Raw genomic sequence first — 19,044 nt, 5'->3', positions numbered from 1 at the left:
AATTGGAGAAGAACTGAAAGAACTTGGAATGAAGTTCTTCCTAAGTAAATTCAGGATCATTTATAATTCAATGCGAGAAGCACATGTCTTTATCTTTTCTTTCTACCGATCCTCCTAAGAGAAAATTTTGTAAGTTACCTTGAAGTAAATCTTCTCACACCAAGGTAGTTATATTTAAATAATTCTAAGTTTTATTTGCTTTGGGTTTTTTTTTTGCTTTCTATAACTTAATCATAGTGGAAGTGTCTTGCATATTTTTTAAAAGCTTACCTCGGGTTGTTTTCTTCCTTTAGTGAGCTTCTCAAAACAACACATTGTAGTTAGACTGAAATAATAAAAGCATCCTTCCAAACTAAAGCTAAACTGAAAGTTAACTTCATGTTTCTCTATGCCAGTCCTGTTTGGTCAGATAAAATACTTATCTCTTTTTGGTTTTGAACAACTTAGTTACATTCACAGCCAGCATTTTTAAAAGCATTTCAGAAGAAGGAAATACAAAAATATGCTTCATCTTAGTAGCTACTTTAATTTGATACCAGGACTCTCAGATGAACTGAGCCTTTAAAATGGGAGTTGTGATGATGACACCTGAAGAAGAGAAAAACAGATTTTTTTAAAAAAAAAAAAAAAAAGCCAAGATCAGTCAGTTTTGAAGATCACCTGTGGACATCACTTGATGGAAGAAGAAAAATGTCTTATGAGAGTGTTGTTTTAAGCACTGTAGAAGGTTTGTGAATAAATGTATATACAAAAGTCAGAGCTTTAACTCTCAATGTATTAACAGTGCACATTTTGAGTTTGTTTATAAAATATCTGTAACTACAGAACAATTAAAGTGTTAAATGTAATCTGTGAAGGAACTTCAAGATCACCTACTTGTACTCATCCATGTCTAGACTTCCCTCAACTTTTCTCATGCATTTTTTTTCTATTAGGAGTGACTTCATAATAAGGAAATGTATCTTTCCAGTTACATTTGTTGTCTTTTGCTTTGGAGTTAGCATCTCATACTTCTGTATCTTGAGGAAAACGGTATGTCTTTATCATTCCCAGCTCCTGGATTTTAGCCTACAAGAAGACTGAGGGTAAATAATATCATGCTTCATGATTATAATTTGTTTCTCACAGTAAAAATCGCATAGAAATAAGAATAAACTATAAATCAAAAAAAAACACTGCGAAGTGAAATTGTCTTAACAGGACTCGTTCGTTTTTTAAGTACTTGAGTTGCTTTGGAAATGATGGCAAGGTATGTGTTTTCTAAGCGTAGAGTGACTTGACTTTCTGACCACTTACCAAAACTGCATTTAGTCCTGGGTAAGGAATTTTTCATCCATTTGTCTGTTCAAGCCTTCATGTATGTTCCTGTCTGGAGCAGGTGCCAAAAAGGGAATGATATTTTCAGAGTTTTAGTTTTCAGTGTCCTTTCTTCAGTTTTTCCACCTGTTCCTGTAGCTGAACTGACCACCTTCAGAGACGTCTTCAGTTTTTGATTTTTTTTTTTTTTTTCCTGGAGAGGGAGGAAATAAGTTTTTGGAGCATAGCTGTCTCTTTAGACAGTAACTAGGCCAACCTTTAAAAAATACTGCCCCAAGTCAACGAGTACTATTTGATAAAAGACTGACTAATCACAAAATTCATGTAACTTTTTAAGACTTAGCCTGATTTTCTTTAATATAACTTTCTTCCATCCTTCCACACCTTCCTTACTGGTAGCGTCTGCCTTCATAAGGTCATCTTTGAAAAATACCAGCCTATGTAGCTTGCTATTTGCTTAGTCTTGTTTCAGCTAGGTAGCCTAGCCTAAAGAAAAACCCTGAAGAGAAACATAAGCTTGCCCCTCAAGTTCAGCATCTTTGTTGTGTGTGGGGAACCCAAAATAAAAAAAATAAAATAACATAAACCACCAAAATAAACCCACCCACAAAACCTGCATGAAATTGCCTTACTCGCTTTTAAATTCTGAGTAATGCAGTTACAGAAATAGAGCTGTCATATTTGCTGTATAATTAGCAGTAACAAAAGGGCAGCTTGACAGAAGATTTAATGTCAAACAGTGTGTTCTGGACTTTGCAGCTTCTGCTGTTTCAAGGTGTTTAGGGTAAAAGATCAAAACTAGGACTGAAGGGAATTTTAACTTCCGAAAAACAGAGGATGGGTGAAAAAGATTTTTTTTTTTTTTTTTTTCAGGAGATGTGAAAATTTGAGGTATTTCTGTCTATGCTGTCCAATGGTTTACTTTTGGCTTTTGTTACTGCTTTTTTTTCAGTCTGGGTCTTGAAGTTATTTTCAGTTATAATATCCTTTATCTAGTCAAATCCTTTTTATTTATGTAGGCAGCTATGAGAAATGAAGAAAAATACATTTCAAGGACATATCGAATAACTGAAGTAGTTGAAAATTTACTTACTTAAATATAACAATTACTTCTTCGAGTTTCTTGCTTGTTGATCTTTTTTTTTTTTTTCAATCGTGCAGTCTGTATCATATACAGTCTACTTAATAGCCAAATGAGTCTTACTAGTCCTTCTTTTCACTTGATAGTCAGTTTACATATAATTGCAGTTCATAACCAGGGACTAACATAGGGATTACACCCAAGAGATTGAACTCCTCTTAGTCTTACGTGTAGTTGAGGCAGTGAACTATTACTGTTTTCATTCCTATAATGGAGGCTGTTTACAATAATGGCTTTTATATTCTTAGCTCATGGACTAAGCTGAGGTAACTGCTTAATTTTCAAATATTGGCAGCATTTGAGGTAGACCGTACACTGCAGGTTTAGTAGTAGGTGTGTTCACAGTTCCTGGTAGCTACTGTTGTAACAGGGTACTTCCATTCCAGGTCCAGATCAATGCTTTTAAAGGGTGGTCTCATAGATGTCCTAGCTTCTTAATTCATTCAAGTACTCCAGTTGAGGGTTTCTACAAAGGCTGTATAAGAGTGTATTTTTCTGTTATGCCATCAGAATCCTGACAGTGATGGCAGTATTTCTACATGTTTTGGAAATACATAAGATACAGTGTGGCAAAACTCTGTGACAATCTGTTAAGAGCATTTTCTTTTCTACTTTGTGCATGTAGATAATGGAGTTAGACATCTTTTTCGGGAATACTTGCATTTTGTTATAATGAGCTAGTATAGCACAGCTGGCTCTTGCTGCCTTTTGTGTTCCCACTGACAGATTTTTTCCTTCTGGAGAGGCCTAGAAAAATCAGCTAAAGTAGTAGGTCTTTTTTATCCTTCTAGCCTGTTTTTGAGAAAGTGAGACTTAAGAGTCTGTCAGTTTTGTCAGCTTCTCCTTTTCTCCTTCCCGTTAATACTGGAGTGCAAGCCAGTTTAACTGAGATTTGACAGGATTTGAAAGTCCCAGAATATTCAAGCTCAAGCTTCGATTAAGTTAATGGAAGTTGACAAGTGGATATAGAAAAGATGCCCAAATTAGTGTTCCCGCTCAGACAGAGCAGAGAAAACTTAACAGTTGTGTTCTCTTCTGTAGCAGTTGGCCAGCTGGTTTCTAGAGCCATCTAGATCCTGTAATCTTTTATTTGATTGGACTTTTTTTCCTCTCATTTTCATTAGTAACTTCTGCACACAGGAAGCTGTCTTGAAATTGATGGGCTAAATTCAGACTCAGGTTTTTAAGAGACATTTCTAAACTCTAAGAAGCAAGAGTGTTACAGCCAGTGTGCTTGAGTCCCTTGAAAACCTGTGCAGTGCTTCCAAAATACTCCTGTAGAACAAGTACATCTTTGTCTACCTGTTAAGAGTAAGCTGTTCAGGAAGAGATGGGAAGGGGACAGATCTAAAAATATCAAAGGTCATTACATTTTAAACTCTGACAAACGCTAACTTGAAGTTCATTTATTTTGTTTCTGGGAACTGTAACTTTTGTTTCCCAGAGTTTGGTCATGTAGCCTTACACACTTGCATCTGTAAATGCCTCTGGCAACTTGTATCAGCATTCCTTTGGGAAATGGTGACTTAACTGTAGTCAGTCTTGCGCTCCATTTTTTTAAAGCAGGGTTACTGTTCAGTAACATTTTCTAAGTAATAGAATTACTTGCTCCTTGAAGTTCTGTTAACTTAGGTGGTCAGTCAACACCAAATTGTTTTGGTCATTTTTATCTTTGTGTGACTTTAATTTGCTCTTGTTTAGATTCCTTTACAGTCCTTTTGGGGCTTGCAAATTTAAAGTGGATTTCAGAGAACCGAGCTATTCTTTTGACCAAAATGGATATGTTGAAATTTCTGTTCCTTAAGTTTTAGTTGCATTGCATTATGTTGTCCATACTGAAGGAGCATTGAATGCTGGTTCACAGGGACCTCAACAGGCCATCTAGTTCAGCATGGGAAAAGATTGACTATTTTTCAGAGTTTCTGAAATCATAATCTGCTCTTAAAAGGAGGTGGGGAAGAGAACCCTCTGGAGATTCAGCAACCTTTGTATTCTGAAACTTTCTCCTGATGCCTAATTTCAAATATCCCTTTTTTGTGTTAATTCCATTCATACGCTGCCTGCACTGGACACACAGAAGGGATTATTCTTTTTGCAGCTATCTTTTAGGTATTCAAAACTAATACCTGTACCCTGAAGTTTCATTTCTTTTGACTAACTAGGTTTTTTAGTCTTCTAAAGTCTTACTTTCTAGACCGTTCTTGGCTGCTGTTCTCTGGATTTTCACTAGTAGTCCAAGTAGATGGTGATTTAGAATGTTGTAGTATGGAATGAAATTACCCTGATCTAGCCTAATGGTTTTTCTTATTTTGACTTAATCTTCCAAATTTTATGTAATCCAGCAGCATCCATTTATGGAAATAGTATTGCTGTAGTAGTCAATTTCTAAAGATTTTTTTAGTCTCATTTTCATAGCAAAAACTTGCAATGATCTAGGAAGCAAATCTGGGCTTTGTTCTTAGTTTTCTTCGCATGATCTGAAGTGAATTGTTTTCTGCTTCATACGTTTTTCAACAGAATTGGGTCTATTAATCTTCTGAATTATTATTCTTTTGGCTGGTCTCTTTCTGGATTTTTAAGTAATGGATTTTTCCAAACTACTGCAGCCACAAAACAAAAATTCAATTTTCTGACTAGTTAGATCTGTCTGGAAAGGTGGAAAAAAAACTTAGGAAAGATTTATTGGCATCTTTTGCTTCACAATCTAGTTTCGTCATTTCTGTCCCTCTTGTCTCCACTTTTTTGCGCTTCCTTATGAAGTTAGCCTACATTTCTAAGCACAGACATAACTGTATGTTTGTGTAAATGCATGTGATGCAGCACTCTTTCAAATTAAACCTCTACATCTATACATGTCCTACCTGATTTAATTTATGATGTCCTTGTTGCGTTAGAATATTCAGAATCTCATGCATGGTCAAGTCTTGGTTCAAATAACAAAGCAAGTCCCAGCACTTATGATGTCACACACTTTGAAATGACAAACAAACCAGAAAAAAAAAAAAGTATAAGCAAAGCATAACTAAGTATCTCATCTTTATCTTTTCCTGTATGTGTATATATATTTTATTGTTAGGCAGAATAGCGATGTTGTTGTTACCTTAGAAACCAGAATGCCATGGACAATTGCCAAGTCATGTTAAGTTTGTTTTGAGTATTTTATCTTTTGCTCAAGTTAAAGCAATAGATTGCAGAAATAAACTGCAGAAGATGGTAAAATTCAAGGCTTAAATTAGTCTGAAGTTTATGTAAAGATCAGATACTTCAGACTGTTCTAGAGTAAAGCATTTTGAGAAGTTTAAATAGGAAGATGTTTTTTTTAAGGCACATAGTATATTGATTTTATTTAAAAGTGTATTGTCTCCCAAATTTTGCTTAGAAGCTAGATGTATGTGCAAAAAGTTAAGTTAGTTATAAAACTAAGTTTGATAACTAATTTCTTAATGGAAATTTGCTAAGTGTATGTTTTCTCTCATCACCAACAGATAGATAGTCAGTAAGGGCAGCAGCAGCAGCAAGCTAGCTTGATGAATGAGTGTAATTCAGTTTCTTTGTATTGTACAGCTTGAGAAATGCCAGTGGCCTGACAGCAGCAGACCTTGCACATACCCAGGGCTTCCAAGAATGTGCCCAGTTTCTCTTGAACCTCCAGAACTGTCACCTGAATCGTTTCTATAGCAATGGCACCTTAAATGGGGTTCATCAGAATGCAGGTCCCAATCCATTCAGTGGTGGGACAAGTCGAAAGAGATCCTTTGAAGATACGGAGTCTGCTGGAGTAAAGAAGGCTAGAACGGAAGGTGAGACCCCAGAGGTAAAAGGGATGGGGTGATACTGTTGCTGAGAAAGGAAAATAAACATTTTAAAGCCTTTCAGCGTGGATGTTGAGTATTATTGACAAACTCCCGTACATATCTAAATGACATATTAATACAGGAAGCAGACGAATGCAGTTATTCTGTGACACAAGATCCCAATTCTCCCTGTCATCATCTTGGTGTGTTCAGAAATTTCTATTTCCAGAGAGCGCTAAAGTTACATGATGCCAAGAATAATATGTGCAAGAGTATGAGCTGAAGTTAGCTTCTACTCCTTCCTCAGTTTCTTCTTCAGTAGAGCCAAATAACACTGCGTTAATTCACAAAGAAGCTCGGATGTTCTGATGGTAATTTTCTACTTCAGGATTCATTCACAATTCAAAAACTGTTTGCTAGGTAAGAGGGATGAAAGAAATTGAATGCAAGAAGCTTTCTCAAATTGAGAGGGATTACGTCTGTGACACTAGGATAACATACCTTAAGTTTTCAGGATCACGTTCCAAGGGGAACTGATACCTTACAGGAAGATGCAAGACTAGAATGAACCTTATGGATTCCTTTTCAGCTTTGTGCATTGAGGATACTGACTCTTCCTCTGCTAGCAATGATGCGATAGTACAACCGCGAAGATATTTTTTGGTGGCTATGTGAAGAAATCTTTTTTTTTGTACATCTTACAAACACCTTGAATAACACGATTGCGAGTATCCTCTGCTTCCTTCCTGGGGCTCATCCCATTAAAGTGTTATTAAGAAGAATGCAGCATTCTGCACTCGAACCTCATTTCTTTTGTCTAGCATCAGGAAAGGGATTTTGTAGGTCTTCAGTGAGCCAAATAAAATGAGCTCAAACAGTGCTTAATTACAGCTAAAAAGAGGGGAATTTAAACCAAAATGTTCTGAAATATGACATGGATAATATAAATTACATCAATGTTGACACTAATATTTGCTTTAGTACTTGCCATCCAGACACCATTTCAACCACACCAGGATCAGAGGCCTTAACGGGCTACTCCATAGCCAATCATAAACAGGATGTGTTACTTCATGTAGTTGGTCTAAACTATAAATAATTTCATGATGGAGAAGAGTGCCTATGCAGTTAAATGTGAGAGTGCTTTTCAGGAACAACGTCCTCAAGTGGCTACATAGAATGAGAAAACGTTGGTGGTATATAGATGCCCATAACAGCTACAGAAAGATGTCTTCAACGCGTTCATGTTCTGTCACCCAGAGGAGCTGCTTGAAGGCAAAGATATTTATCTTTTGTTTTGAAGACCTGTTCCTTCTGAATGTTCGTAATCAGCAATTTCTTTTAAAATGGCTCCAATGTAGTCAATAGGTAGCACTTCGCCACAATCTGGGAGTGGTACTGGGCTCGCTATTTTTATTCTGTATGTTATGAAATAGCAGTATCTGCATTACCGTTCAGCATAAACAGTTGGTCCAGTGGATAAGTTAGATCAAGCAAACAAATAGACAATACATTTAAGTGAACGAGATCTCCTAAGCAATTACAGAGACATTAAGAGAAGCAATCAGACGAGGTAATTTTTGAAATGTTTATCAATCAGTATGACTTTTTAAGACCTTTGCAAACAAAGCCAAAAGCTTTGCAGTATTTGCTTGAAGGTCTGTGTAGTAATTAAGAGATGCATCCCAACTGTGGAAGCTGGTTTCTAGTCTGACATGTCTGCCCTCAAAGACATCATCATCAGTAGTAACTATCAGATCGGTGTGAAAAGTCAATTGGAGTGAGAATGAGTCACTGTTCTTGGGGCGCTTTGTAAACAACAGAGCTGAGTAATGAGAAATCATCAGTACATCATTGTGCTGAGCCAACCTTTTTACAAAACAAACCCGATTTTGTCATTTTGCCCTTACCAAAACCACACCAGTCTGTTCTTTAAAGACTGTTTGCATAGGAGATTCCAGATGTTCAGAGAGAGTGCAGGCAACCTGTATTTGCAGGGAAGAGTCAGGTTTTAATGGCCATACCCCTAATTAGAACAATCACCACTTTGAAAAAAAACTATTTCTCGTGACCAGGCACAGTATATGCCCCTTGCAAGAACCTGGAAGCAGTACAGTTGCAAGAAAAAAAGTACTCAAACCTGTGCCTCACCCTTTGTCCTGGAATAGCTAAACTGGGCGGTGGTGGCGGTAACTTAACCTCTAATTTTGTTTATATGCCCGCATATGTATCTCCTCTTGGGTACATAGTATTAAAAAAACCTTCAGCCTAAAAATTAAGCAATGCTGATACATGACATGCTGTGATACAAACTAATTACTCTCTCAAAGTGAGTTCGAAAGGCTGAAGCTGAAGTTAAATCAGTGTCTGCTTTCAGAATGTACACCAAAGAGGTTTTAATTATGGCTCAGAAACGTGAGCTGGGTTTTATGTCTATTTTTCTGAAATCAATTCCAGAAATTTCCCCCTGCTTCCCGGGCTGGTTGGTAGAGGATGGTGCACAGGGTCAATGAGGATGATGCTGCACACCAGGCCAAGTGGTTGCACGGCTGTGTTGGCGGCAGTCCTCATCCTAGCCCCTCTGGTCCATGGCCCTTGGCAGATTGGCTTTTGTGCTGTGCTGTACATGCTACACACGGTACTGACTTGCTCTACACAACCGGTGACCATCCACATCAGTATCAGGAGCCTCAACACAGGTTGCTTTTAGGTGTTCTTTGTGAGGTGGGAATGGGGGCGTTGCCAACTGTACCCTTGGAATTGGCCAGCATGAAACTACACTTCCATATTCCTCTAGGTAACTAGAAAAAAATGCATTTCCCTTCCTGGTTTAGGGTAATTTGAAGCCCATTGATCCAAGCACCCTGGTCTCCCTTAAGCCCTGTGTGATCTCTCTGAAACTCTTTAGCTATTGCTTGAGGTTCTTTAAAAGCGGGTAGTTTACGAAAACTTCTGTTGTGCCCGGGGCAATGAGAGCTGACTTGCAGTCTTCTAAAGTAGCACTTTATAACAGTATTAAGAGTATGTGCAGTGTATATAGAAAGGTGTGTTAATGTCAGTGCGAGAGCAGTGCAGGGTCTGCTGGGGTAGTAGTGGAGCAGCGCTTTGGGTGGTGGGTATAAGAGGTAGTGAAGTCAAGCCCTTCTTGCTTATTAAAGCATTTCCCACAAAAGTAACCACGTGCTGGCTTTCCTGGGAAGACAGATGTGTTTGTTCAGCACTTGAAGGGATCCCCGGAGCAGTCTGATATGAATGGGGGGTGGGTTGCTGGGAACTGGCCCTCGGGAGCGGACGAGGGAGCAGTCGAGACTGACAGTAGACAAATGTGAGGCAGAGACTGCTTTTTATTGGTTGAGCACACTAGCAGTACAGTGCAGCCTAAATTCGAGTACTTTAAATTGCTCTTTGTTCAATCTGTTAGTACATCAGACTAATAACTGATCCGTAGGTGCAAAGTCTGATACGTTCACTGCTAATTCTCCATTTTGAGGGATTAAAAGGAATGTGCAAGTACTTGGCATTTACTTACTCTGCGTTTGGAATCTCAAACATGTCAGAAGCTTTCAGACATGAAAAATGTATGTTTGTAAAAAGCTTTTACTTTAGAAATCACAGTACTCATCTGTTTGTTGGCTGAGTTTTCAAGTGTTCACCAGTGACTAAACGTGACCTTTTTTTTATCAGCTTACAGCTTTGATGGCTTAATACCAATGATGAACGGAGGAGTTGAGGATGACGCCGACAATATGCACGTTGATAGAGAGTTTGCCGTTGTATCAGGTGGGAGTGGACAGTTTCCTGTTAACTACAACAACATTCAAATGGTTGAAGACACCAAACAACAGGAGAGTACTTCTGTTGGACCAAAAGAAATTGAAATATACACTGTTTCTGCAATGCAAACTCCTTGCCGTTGCAAGAATCAATATGCATTTTATTTTTAAGTATAAAACTTAGTCCTTTATTTTTGCACATTGTTGTCTAGAGTCTTGAAAACTATTGTATCGCTGTAATACCCATTATGTTGGGGGTTTAGTAGGTATCTAAAATTAGCTGTTTGATGCAATATATTGTAATGGTGAAAGAGAAGGTTTATTAGTAGTTTATAACTATTTCAGATAGAAATCCACAGTATCTGTTCCACTTTTAACCTGAGGCTTGTATTACGCTGTGCCTTGCTTTTAGTTGCTATAATTTCAGGTTAAGGAAATTCAGAAATCATTTAAATTATTAGTTTCACTTTCATTAAATGGATTTAATTGCTAATAAGAAGACTTGCTAGGGAAACATATCCTAGTGCTTATATAGCTTTGAAAATAATGTACTTTACAACTAAACTATATTCAAAATAGTTCAACAAATACTATAAAGAATAGTCTAGATATATACTATACGTTCAGAATTTCTTCAGACACAGTGATATAAGTGCAGGATCCTGCCGTGGGGTTTTTTATGTAAATAAAAGACTAGACATCACAGGGCTTAAACTAGTATTTCAAAATAACATACCTTGGAAAACAGTTTTTGTGTTTTGTACCAATCTTCATGAAACACTCAGAATGTTACCAGTATTAGTGAATATTAATGCTCTAAGTTTTTTAAGGGCTGCTTAATCAAGATGCTTTTGGCAACCCCAGGATGTGTATAGAGTTTCGATTAAAACTGTCTTGGGTCAGGTTTTTCCATGCACTTTGTAGGTAAAGGCATGGAGTTACTATGATCGTGGATTATTACATTCAGAAATGAATTTCTTAGTTTAATTTGTTCTGTGATAAATAACTTTATGCTTTGTACCACAGATCAGATTCACCAAAGGGAATGATAATTAATAGATATTTTAATATATTAGGAATAAATATATATACATACATATATGTATATAATCAGTACTTTAAAAGTAGACTATGATATATTCCAGTGATAATTACTAAGTGTTCTTATTTATGGACAAATGATTGTCTTTCATAAATGTACTCTATTACTATAGGTGCTAATTTTTAACAAATAATAAGATTCTGTAATTATCACTAGAACTATTCATTACCTACTTTTGCATATTAACTACAGTAGTGCCATTTTTATTTAATTTGATTTGGCAAAGCCAGCCTACAAGGATTTATTTTAAAACAGTTTGCACTTTTCAGTTAATAAACACTATATGAAATTCCTTCTGTGCGTTTTCATCAATGACATTATTAGTTTTGATGTATTGATGGGTTTGGGTGGGTTTTTTCCACTTTCAATAAGAATGTGTAGTTAATGAGTTCAGCTGATGTGGTTATTTTAACTCATGTAGGGACTAAACAGGAAACTCCAGTTGGTGCATACAGTGAGTTACAAGTCTAACACATTTCTTGGCGTTATGTATTGCTGTATGGGAAGTACCAGTATCGTAATCCCTATTTCAAATAATATCCGTGCGAAGGACTAATAGAGAACCAAAACTTCAGATCCTTCCATGTCAAACAGTGGTACTCATTATGTGTCACTTAAACAGGAACCCAATGTTTTATAAACGTGGGAAGTTACTAACAGATTTACCGGCTTGAATTGGAAATTGCAATCCTATTTTGCACATAGGTTTATGCATTCATGTATGCATAAACATATGTGCCTGTATCCAAGGATAATAATGGAATGTAAAACCTTTAAATGTCACCATATAGGTCTGTAGTTTCTACGTTTGCCTTGCTCATCTTTACCAATATAGATGTAAAGTTTAGATGCCCTTTACCAGTAGGCATTTGTAAGGCAGAATATGTCACCCGTTTTTTGTGCTAGTACTTTGAGTACCACTGCAAAAACATATGTTTCAGACATACTGATGAAATCTGTTTATGGAAATAAAAACTATTGTACTAATTACTAAATTCAAAGGAGAAATTGCTTCAAAACAGTTGTCAGCGGTTTTTGCATGCACATTTTTAGAATTTTGTTTCCTCCTACTCATCTTTTTTAGTCTTCTGTGCACTCTGCTGTTGCTATTGTATGGCATTTTGCATGTGGATTGTACAGATGTCATTATAAACTTGCCATTAAATACAAACCTGCCTAGTATGTCGTTTAGCAAGTTGGTAGATAAACTGAAGTGCTTTCTGAATAAAGGAACTTTGAAACATTTTATATTAGCACCCCAACATAACTTTTCTTTATTTGACATATTTCAGTGTGTACTGTACTGTGAGAGGTAGCACTAAAAAGAAAAAAAGGAGCCACGGGTAAATTACAGCTGAAAAATAAGAAAAATAACACTTCAGCCTCTCACAGAGACCTGGTTCTTGTACATACATAATCTTTCATCCCAAGAGGGCATTACAGTTAAGGTGGAAAGATGCCTTTTATTCCGCCTTTCAAAATGCTGCCCAGAATGTCATCTGCTACGCTTACTTCATACAGTTAAATGAAAAAATTCTGAGAAGTTCACATTAGCTTTGCAAAGATTAGTATAGGCATATCGACGCATTAAATGTAGATAGATAGTTGCATTTTCACCGTAAGAATCCGTGCTACAAGCTTACTGGTCAGCTCTCATTCCTTTGAACTATCTATATTGTTATAAATAAAGAAAGGGTAGATTTATTCTCAAAGCTGTGTACGGAAACATTTTTTAAATAAGTGGAGTGTAGTGGAGACATTTTGGTGTGTTTTGATTTATTCTTAATTGTTGGTGACAGGTGTATTTCTTAATGCAGATATGAATAGCAGTAGCTCCATATTGAATGCACTGACAAATGGATGTGCCATCAATGGACATTTGGATTTCACCGCCGCGCAACAGCTCAGTGGGATGGATGCCAGGCGTGAGGAGTGTTTAACATTAACACCTAACGGAATAATTCCTGGAATAACTTCTTCCAGTAGGCATCGAATTCATACCAGTAATGGCACCGAGGAACCAGAGAAAGCCGTGAATAATTCCACCGACATGTGTGGATCGCTACATCTGAACGGAAGCCCCAGTAGCTGTGTTTCTAACCGGCCCTCGTGGGTGGAAGACCCTGGAGATACTTTGCACTATGGACACTACCATGGTTTTGGGGATACTGCTGAAAGCATCCCCGAACTTAGTAGTGTTGTTGAGCATTCCAATTCTATCAAGGTTGAACAGAGCTACGAAAATACTGTCCTAGGCACAATGTATTTGTATCACGGTTCCTAGACGAATGACCTTTATATCAAACGCATATTGAAATTGCTACCAAATGAATATGGGGGGACAAAATCCTCGCATAGCATTAAATTTGAAGTTTGCAACTTATTGCTATTTTTACACTTTGTTTATATGAAAAGTAAACCTTTCATTTGACAGCCTTATACAATAGTTGTAGTTTGTTGCATGTATGGGGCTTATTTAGTGATAAAATAGGTGCTGTTACAATGGAATGTTTATTATTTTCATTTTTTTTATTATGGAATGTTCTGGTTTTGTATTTTTTTTATTTCTAAGCTTGTGAACACTATCTTTCCCTTTCTAGAGCTGTTTTCCCTTTTATTAAAACGATGTTTAACTGAATTTTGTGAAGAAAATGTTACGTACGTGCATCACTTAGAAGTAAAGGTTTTTTCTTTTCCATATCTTCTGCTGAAGCTATGGTAGCAATATCGATGCCAGCTATCACTATGCAAGGTTGAAAAGTGGCAATCTTCTGGAGCTTCTCTGACTTTATAGTTTGTACGTTGGTTTGGTATAATTCGATGTTCACCTTTAAATTTTTTGAGCGAGTTGTTTGAAAGCGCAGAGACAAAATTGGGAAGAAGTTACCGTTTCACTTTCTGTAGCGTAGAAGTGCTTCTTTTTTTCTTTGTTGTTGTTGGGCTCTTTGCATTATAGAGTGGGGAAGTGGGCTGCCTTCCTTCGGTCGCGGTTTGGGTGTGCCTCGGGTCAGCTCTGAATTTGTGGCGGTTTTCCTTTGGCTTCTCTCCTTTAATATGTACGCTTGATATTTTACCATAGCTCACAGACCGGAGGCATGTTGGCACTGTTCTGCTTTGTACGCGGTTTAAAATTGCTGTTCCTTGTTCTAGAATTTGCCAAGTCAAAATATTTGAGTTTGACTGTCTTGGATATACATTTATCGTCCTTTTTTTAAACATATGCTTTGGAAATGTAATGTTGTGTACTCTTTGGGCTATGCTCACGGAAAATACATTGTATTTAAAGCTTAATACACAAATCAAAGTTCATATAAGTGCACTATATGAGCACTAATAATATAAGTTGCTGCTTTGTGTTATGGTAAGTGAAGAGTGGGGAAAATACGGTAAATGAGATAAGCCCTCTGAATTGTGTTGGGTTTTTTGTTCTTGTTTCGTTTTAAAAGGGACCTTTACAAATTGGAATTTAATAAAAATAAACATATTATGTTGTACCTGAATATTTTGTTTAGACATATTTTTGTTGTCAATTTGAGCAAGTCTTTAATAGTTTTTAAATCACATTTCTCTCCATAATCTTTCTCGGTGTGGTGTGGGATTGCTTGATTTCGTCGGTATGTGGAAGCGAACGTGAAGAGCCCAGTAAGTTGTCCTTCAGTGCATCACAGAAACACGTACTAGATATTCTGTGTGTATGAAGTGTGTATCAGCCTTGAACTCCAAAAATAGGTTAAAAATACTGGTTCTCTGGTTTTCATGGAAATTACACTCTCCTTCGAACATTTCTGGGCAAAATGCAGCAGACTACAGAGAAATCAGTGTTTAAATAGACTTTACGTGGTTCACTATCTACATGCAAGATACCCACAGTGTATTCAAACTGAGAGTAGCACTGATAGGGAAATCGACCGGTCTTTTTGCAAATTGTTGGCCAGACCAACAAAACTCCTCGGTGCTTTCAAAACCATTAACGAAAGCCGAATCTCACCTGAGACAAGCCGTTCCTGGTGTGCAGGTAACCACTGCCTGCGCCGGAACAACCGCATCCGGGCCCTGTTCTGAGCAGATTTAATTTGGTGATGTAGTGCCCAGAGGCACACGGGCCATTGCCATCATACTACTAACGCAGACAGTAACTCGAATCTGTTGTAGTGTTTGGTTTGGGGATCTTTTTTAGTATTAGTATTTTTAGTATTTAGTATTTAGTATTTTATTAGCAAGCAGAGCTTGCTGCGCATGCTTTCTTGTGCTTCTTCAAATAAATCCAAGCAACTTGTAGTTATAATAAGCACTGCCATTTACGTACATGGGTATAAACTGATTCCTAAAGGATTTTCTTTGGTTAACAACTTAAGTTTGCATGTGTCTGTTCCAATGGTAAAATTTTAGGTACGTAATTTTAGCGTGACGAGGTTTATACTGTGCTCATAAGGCAAGGGTTTTAAAAAATGTGCAAATTTGGTTCTCATTCACTTGCTTTTCACATCTTTTCACCTAAGAGTACCATGGAAGACACTGTATTTCAAATTCAAAGAGAGAACTTCAAAGCACTTCTGTGTGTATGTGTTCAGCCCCACACTAACAGAGAGACAGATTTCAAGGTCTCCATCTTGTCAGGCCCTGTGGAAGCTAAATATTAAGTTCTAATTAAATGTAGAAGAGCAGTGAAAGCCATATGTTGTATAATTTTTAAAGCATTGAATAATTATTCTCTTAGAATTCTAAGACTGCCTTTTTACAGGTGCTTTTTGAGACAATACAAGTACTTACAGCAAAGGCCATCTAAAATCTTATATTTTAAATTATTCCATAAATCTTCAGTAGAACATGAAATAGGGAGTCACAGAATCACAGCGTGGTTGAGGTTGGTGGGTACACACCCAAGCACGTGGGACCGTTATGAACCCACACCACCCCCGTGGGAAAAAAAGTCGTCTTCTTATGTTTAATTGAAATTCCCTGTTTTTCAGTTTGTCTGGTAATTTCAGACACATGCGAGCAACAAAACTGTAAAAGTAATGATACTAACAGATCCAGCTGCACTCTGGTGGGCAAGGTGCTGAGTTGGTAGGGGAAGAACTTACATTGTCAAGCGTGGAGTGAGTTCTACCAGGTGCAGCCGTGTCTCTCCCTATGTAACTGTGGATGACACAGAAGCATCATTTTTAAATATCTTACTATTAAAATACAAGGGGCTTTCCTAGCTTTGCCTTGCTACAGCAGCTGACATGGTTTAAGAAGCCTGGTAGGGCTCACAAGCCCTCTCCAGCCCTGCATTGCGAAGCTTCAGATTCTGCTCACTGACAGCAGCGCCGACCCGTTTTAATTACGCCCTGCTCTGCAATTGCTGCAAAGATTGCTGCTTTTTAAACACTTGGAGTTAAATTAAATTCTCACAAGTCTTTACTTTAGCAAGGGCAATGGTATTGTAGGTCTGTACTTGGGCCTTTTGACCAATTCTAGAATTTTCAAGGCTTTTTATCAACCAAACGTTGTTTTAGCTGGGGCTTTGTCTTACTGTTAGCTTGGTTCTGGGAACAGTTCTCCAAAACTAAAGTTTACTTTCCATCTGCCTAGAAATAACTCAATAGCACCACCATGAATTTCATACGGAATACACTGACCAATTATTCTCATTGTCCTCCAAGGTTATCGCTTCGGTTGAGGCTCAATTTTGTGTGAAATTTCAGTCTATTTCTTTCCGGCTTATGGAGATGTTTTTGCGCTAATCCCTGCCCAAAGGTAGCTTCTCTCCTATTTTGTTTTTCAAAACCACCTGCCAGTTTGGGTAGAAATATAAATAAGTAGAGATTCAGGCAGTATTTTGATAGGGAACATTTCTGACCAGGTAGTTGAAGTATGGCAATGTTGGAAGACGGAAAAGGGGAGTGTTACACAACTTCATACACCGTTATAGTCTTTAATATTTTTAAAAATTGATCCCCTGATTCAAGATAAAATATTAATCTAAACTTCTAACAGTTGTGAAAGAAGGCTATCATTTGAGACATATATATTATATTAAGGTGAGATGCTGCTCGGCTTCAAGACCTGTTGCAAATGCATTCAGACCCCGAGAACTTTCCTGTACATTGGTCTTGCACCTGACTGTGATCAACTCCTGATCCTCATCCAGACTCACGTTCCGTAAGCTAGCAAAAGGCCCTCTGTACATCTATTTTACTAAACTTCTTTGACAAACTGTCATCCTTCTCCAGTCGGAAATTGAACCCCAGCTAAATATTTATAGCCAAGTTGTAAATCATAGAACCATAGAATAGTTTGGGTTGTAAGGGACCTTAAAATGGGCCATCCAGTCCAACCTCCCCTGCAATGAGCGGGGACATCTTCAGTCACTAAGGAGCTTCTGCCGTCCCAATTACAAACATAATTCATCCAAAAGAGCTGCCTTACAAAACATCGAAGTAAGTCCTGAGCACAAATCAAACCTAGAATGAAAAACGAATCCTTGCTGCCCCATAGGCCAGCGCTGACCTACGGTACAAGCTTTTATCGGTAACACCCGCTTTCTGAAGTACGGCCTTGCACGCTTCTCCACTTATTTTGTGTCCAAGCAGTTTCTTCCAAGAAGTGAATAAACACACCGGAGGGGGGAGAAAAAACGCAAACCACAACAAATAAAAACTCCCAAAGCTCTCTTTCCCCAGCACAGTACTGCCCACCTGCTGCTCCACGCTGGCGTAGCCAGCGCAGTGCGCCCTTTCCATCCCTTGACCTCCTGGCCATCAGCAGCAGGGAGGTAAGGGCAGCTGGACCACTCCTCTCTTGCTGGTGCCACTAGAGGTGACACACGCTGCAGCTTCCTGCTGTTACCTCCAAAAGCTGAGGGGGACCTTATCGCTCTCCACAACTACCTGAAAGGAGCTTGTAGAGAGGTGGGGGTCGGTCTCTTCTCCCAAGTAACAGGCGGCAGGACAAGAGGAAGCGGCCTCAAGTTGCTCCAGGAGAAGTTTGGATTAGATACTAGGAAAAATTTTTACACTGAAAGGGTTATGAAGCATTGGAGCAGGTTGCCCAGGGAAGTGGTGGAATCGCCATCCCTGGAGGTATTTAAAAGACGGGTAGACGTGGTGCTGAGGGACATGGTTTAGTGACAGTTTTGGTCAGTGTTAAGTTGGTGGTTGGACTCGATGATCTGAAAGGTCCCTTCCAACCTACACAAGTCTATGATTCTATGAAATCCTGATAGATTTCCTTCAGGGTGATTACTACCCTGGTGAAATCCTTTTCAGTTGTGCTTTCTAGGGATCTTTGTGACACAAAAAAAACCCACCCACAAACCTTCTCTGTCATTCTTGTAAGTTACTTTTCTTATTATTTGCTTCTAACTCTCAAGTACAGCTTCATGTAAAATTACAGCTAAAACCAATCTCTTGGTGCTCCAGGGAGGAAGCCCGAGGTGCCTTGGTTTGGTGGCCGGCGGGCTGGGGATGGAGCGGTGCTGCGGATTTCCTACAGGGCTAAAAAGAGGGGAAGGGCTGAGAGGAAACCCCGTGCCGGGCAGCTGTCCTGGTTTGAGCGACACAGGACTACTTTCTCTTCTAATGCTGGGGAAAACCTCACTTTTAGAAGACTCTAGTGTCTGAATTCATGAAAATATTTACTTTATAGCCAGCTAGGCTATGTGGGATTCAAGGTCTCAGTGTTTTCAAGCCTTGCCAGGTGCAGGGATGAGGAGAAGCGAGATCCGGGCATTTGACCTGAGCTGGCCAACAACAGGGTTACTTCATACCATGAACCTCACATTCAATATAAATTAGAAAGTTTGTCTCTGTCTCTCTCCCTTGATGATGACGGTCCAGAGAACTCCTTGCCCCGGTGCCGGACCCCTGATCCCTTCCCTTCCTCCCGAAGCCGCTGCTCTCTCAGCGTCCCACGTTTGCTGTCCCCTGCTGG

At 38.4% G+C, this 19,044-nt stretch overlaps 1 protein-coding gene across 7 annotated transcripts in view; it reads left to right on the top strand.

Annotated features, from left to right (window-relative positions):
- ANKRD10 (ankyrin repeat domain 10) overlaps positions 1 to 14,627 on the top strand; it is a 37,721-nt gene extending 23,094 nt beyond the window's left edge. For 6 of the 7 annotated variants that reach the window (XM_054197223.1, XM_054197249.1, XM_054197269.1 and 3 more), the window contains exons 4-6: positions 6,023 to 6,258; positions 9,937 to 10,032; positions 12,927 to 14,627. In XM_054197223.1, coding sequence (XP_054053198.1) covers positions 6,023 to 6,258; positions 9,937 to 10,032; positions 12,927 to 13,411 — 817 coding nt within the window. In that variant the 3' untranslated portion in view covers positions 13,412 to 14,627. The remainder of the gene's footprint in view (positions 1 to 6,022; positions 6,259 to 9,936; positions 10,033 to 12,926) is intronic. The other variant, XM_054197233.1, reaches the window with a different exon arrangement.
- Positions 14,628 to 19,044: the final 4,417 nt, after the last annotated feature.

The sequence above is a fragment of the Rissa tridactyla genome, chromosome 1, assembly GCF_028500815.1.
Source record: "Rissa tridactyla isolate bRisTri1 chromosome 1, bRisTri1.patW.cur.20221130, whole genome shotgun sequence".
NCBI classification, from domain to species: domain Eukaryota; kingdom Metazoa; phylum Chordata; class Aves; order Charadriiformes; family Laridae; genus Rissa; species Rissa tridactyla.
The sequence above is the reverse complement of the archived record's forward strand: the minus strand, read 5'-3'. Positions and strand labels throughout refer to the sequence as shown.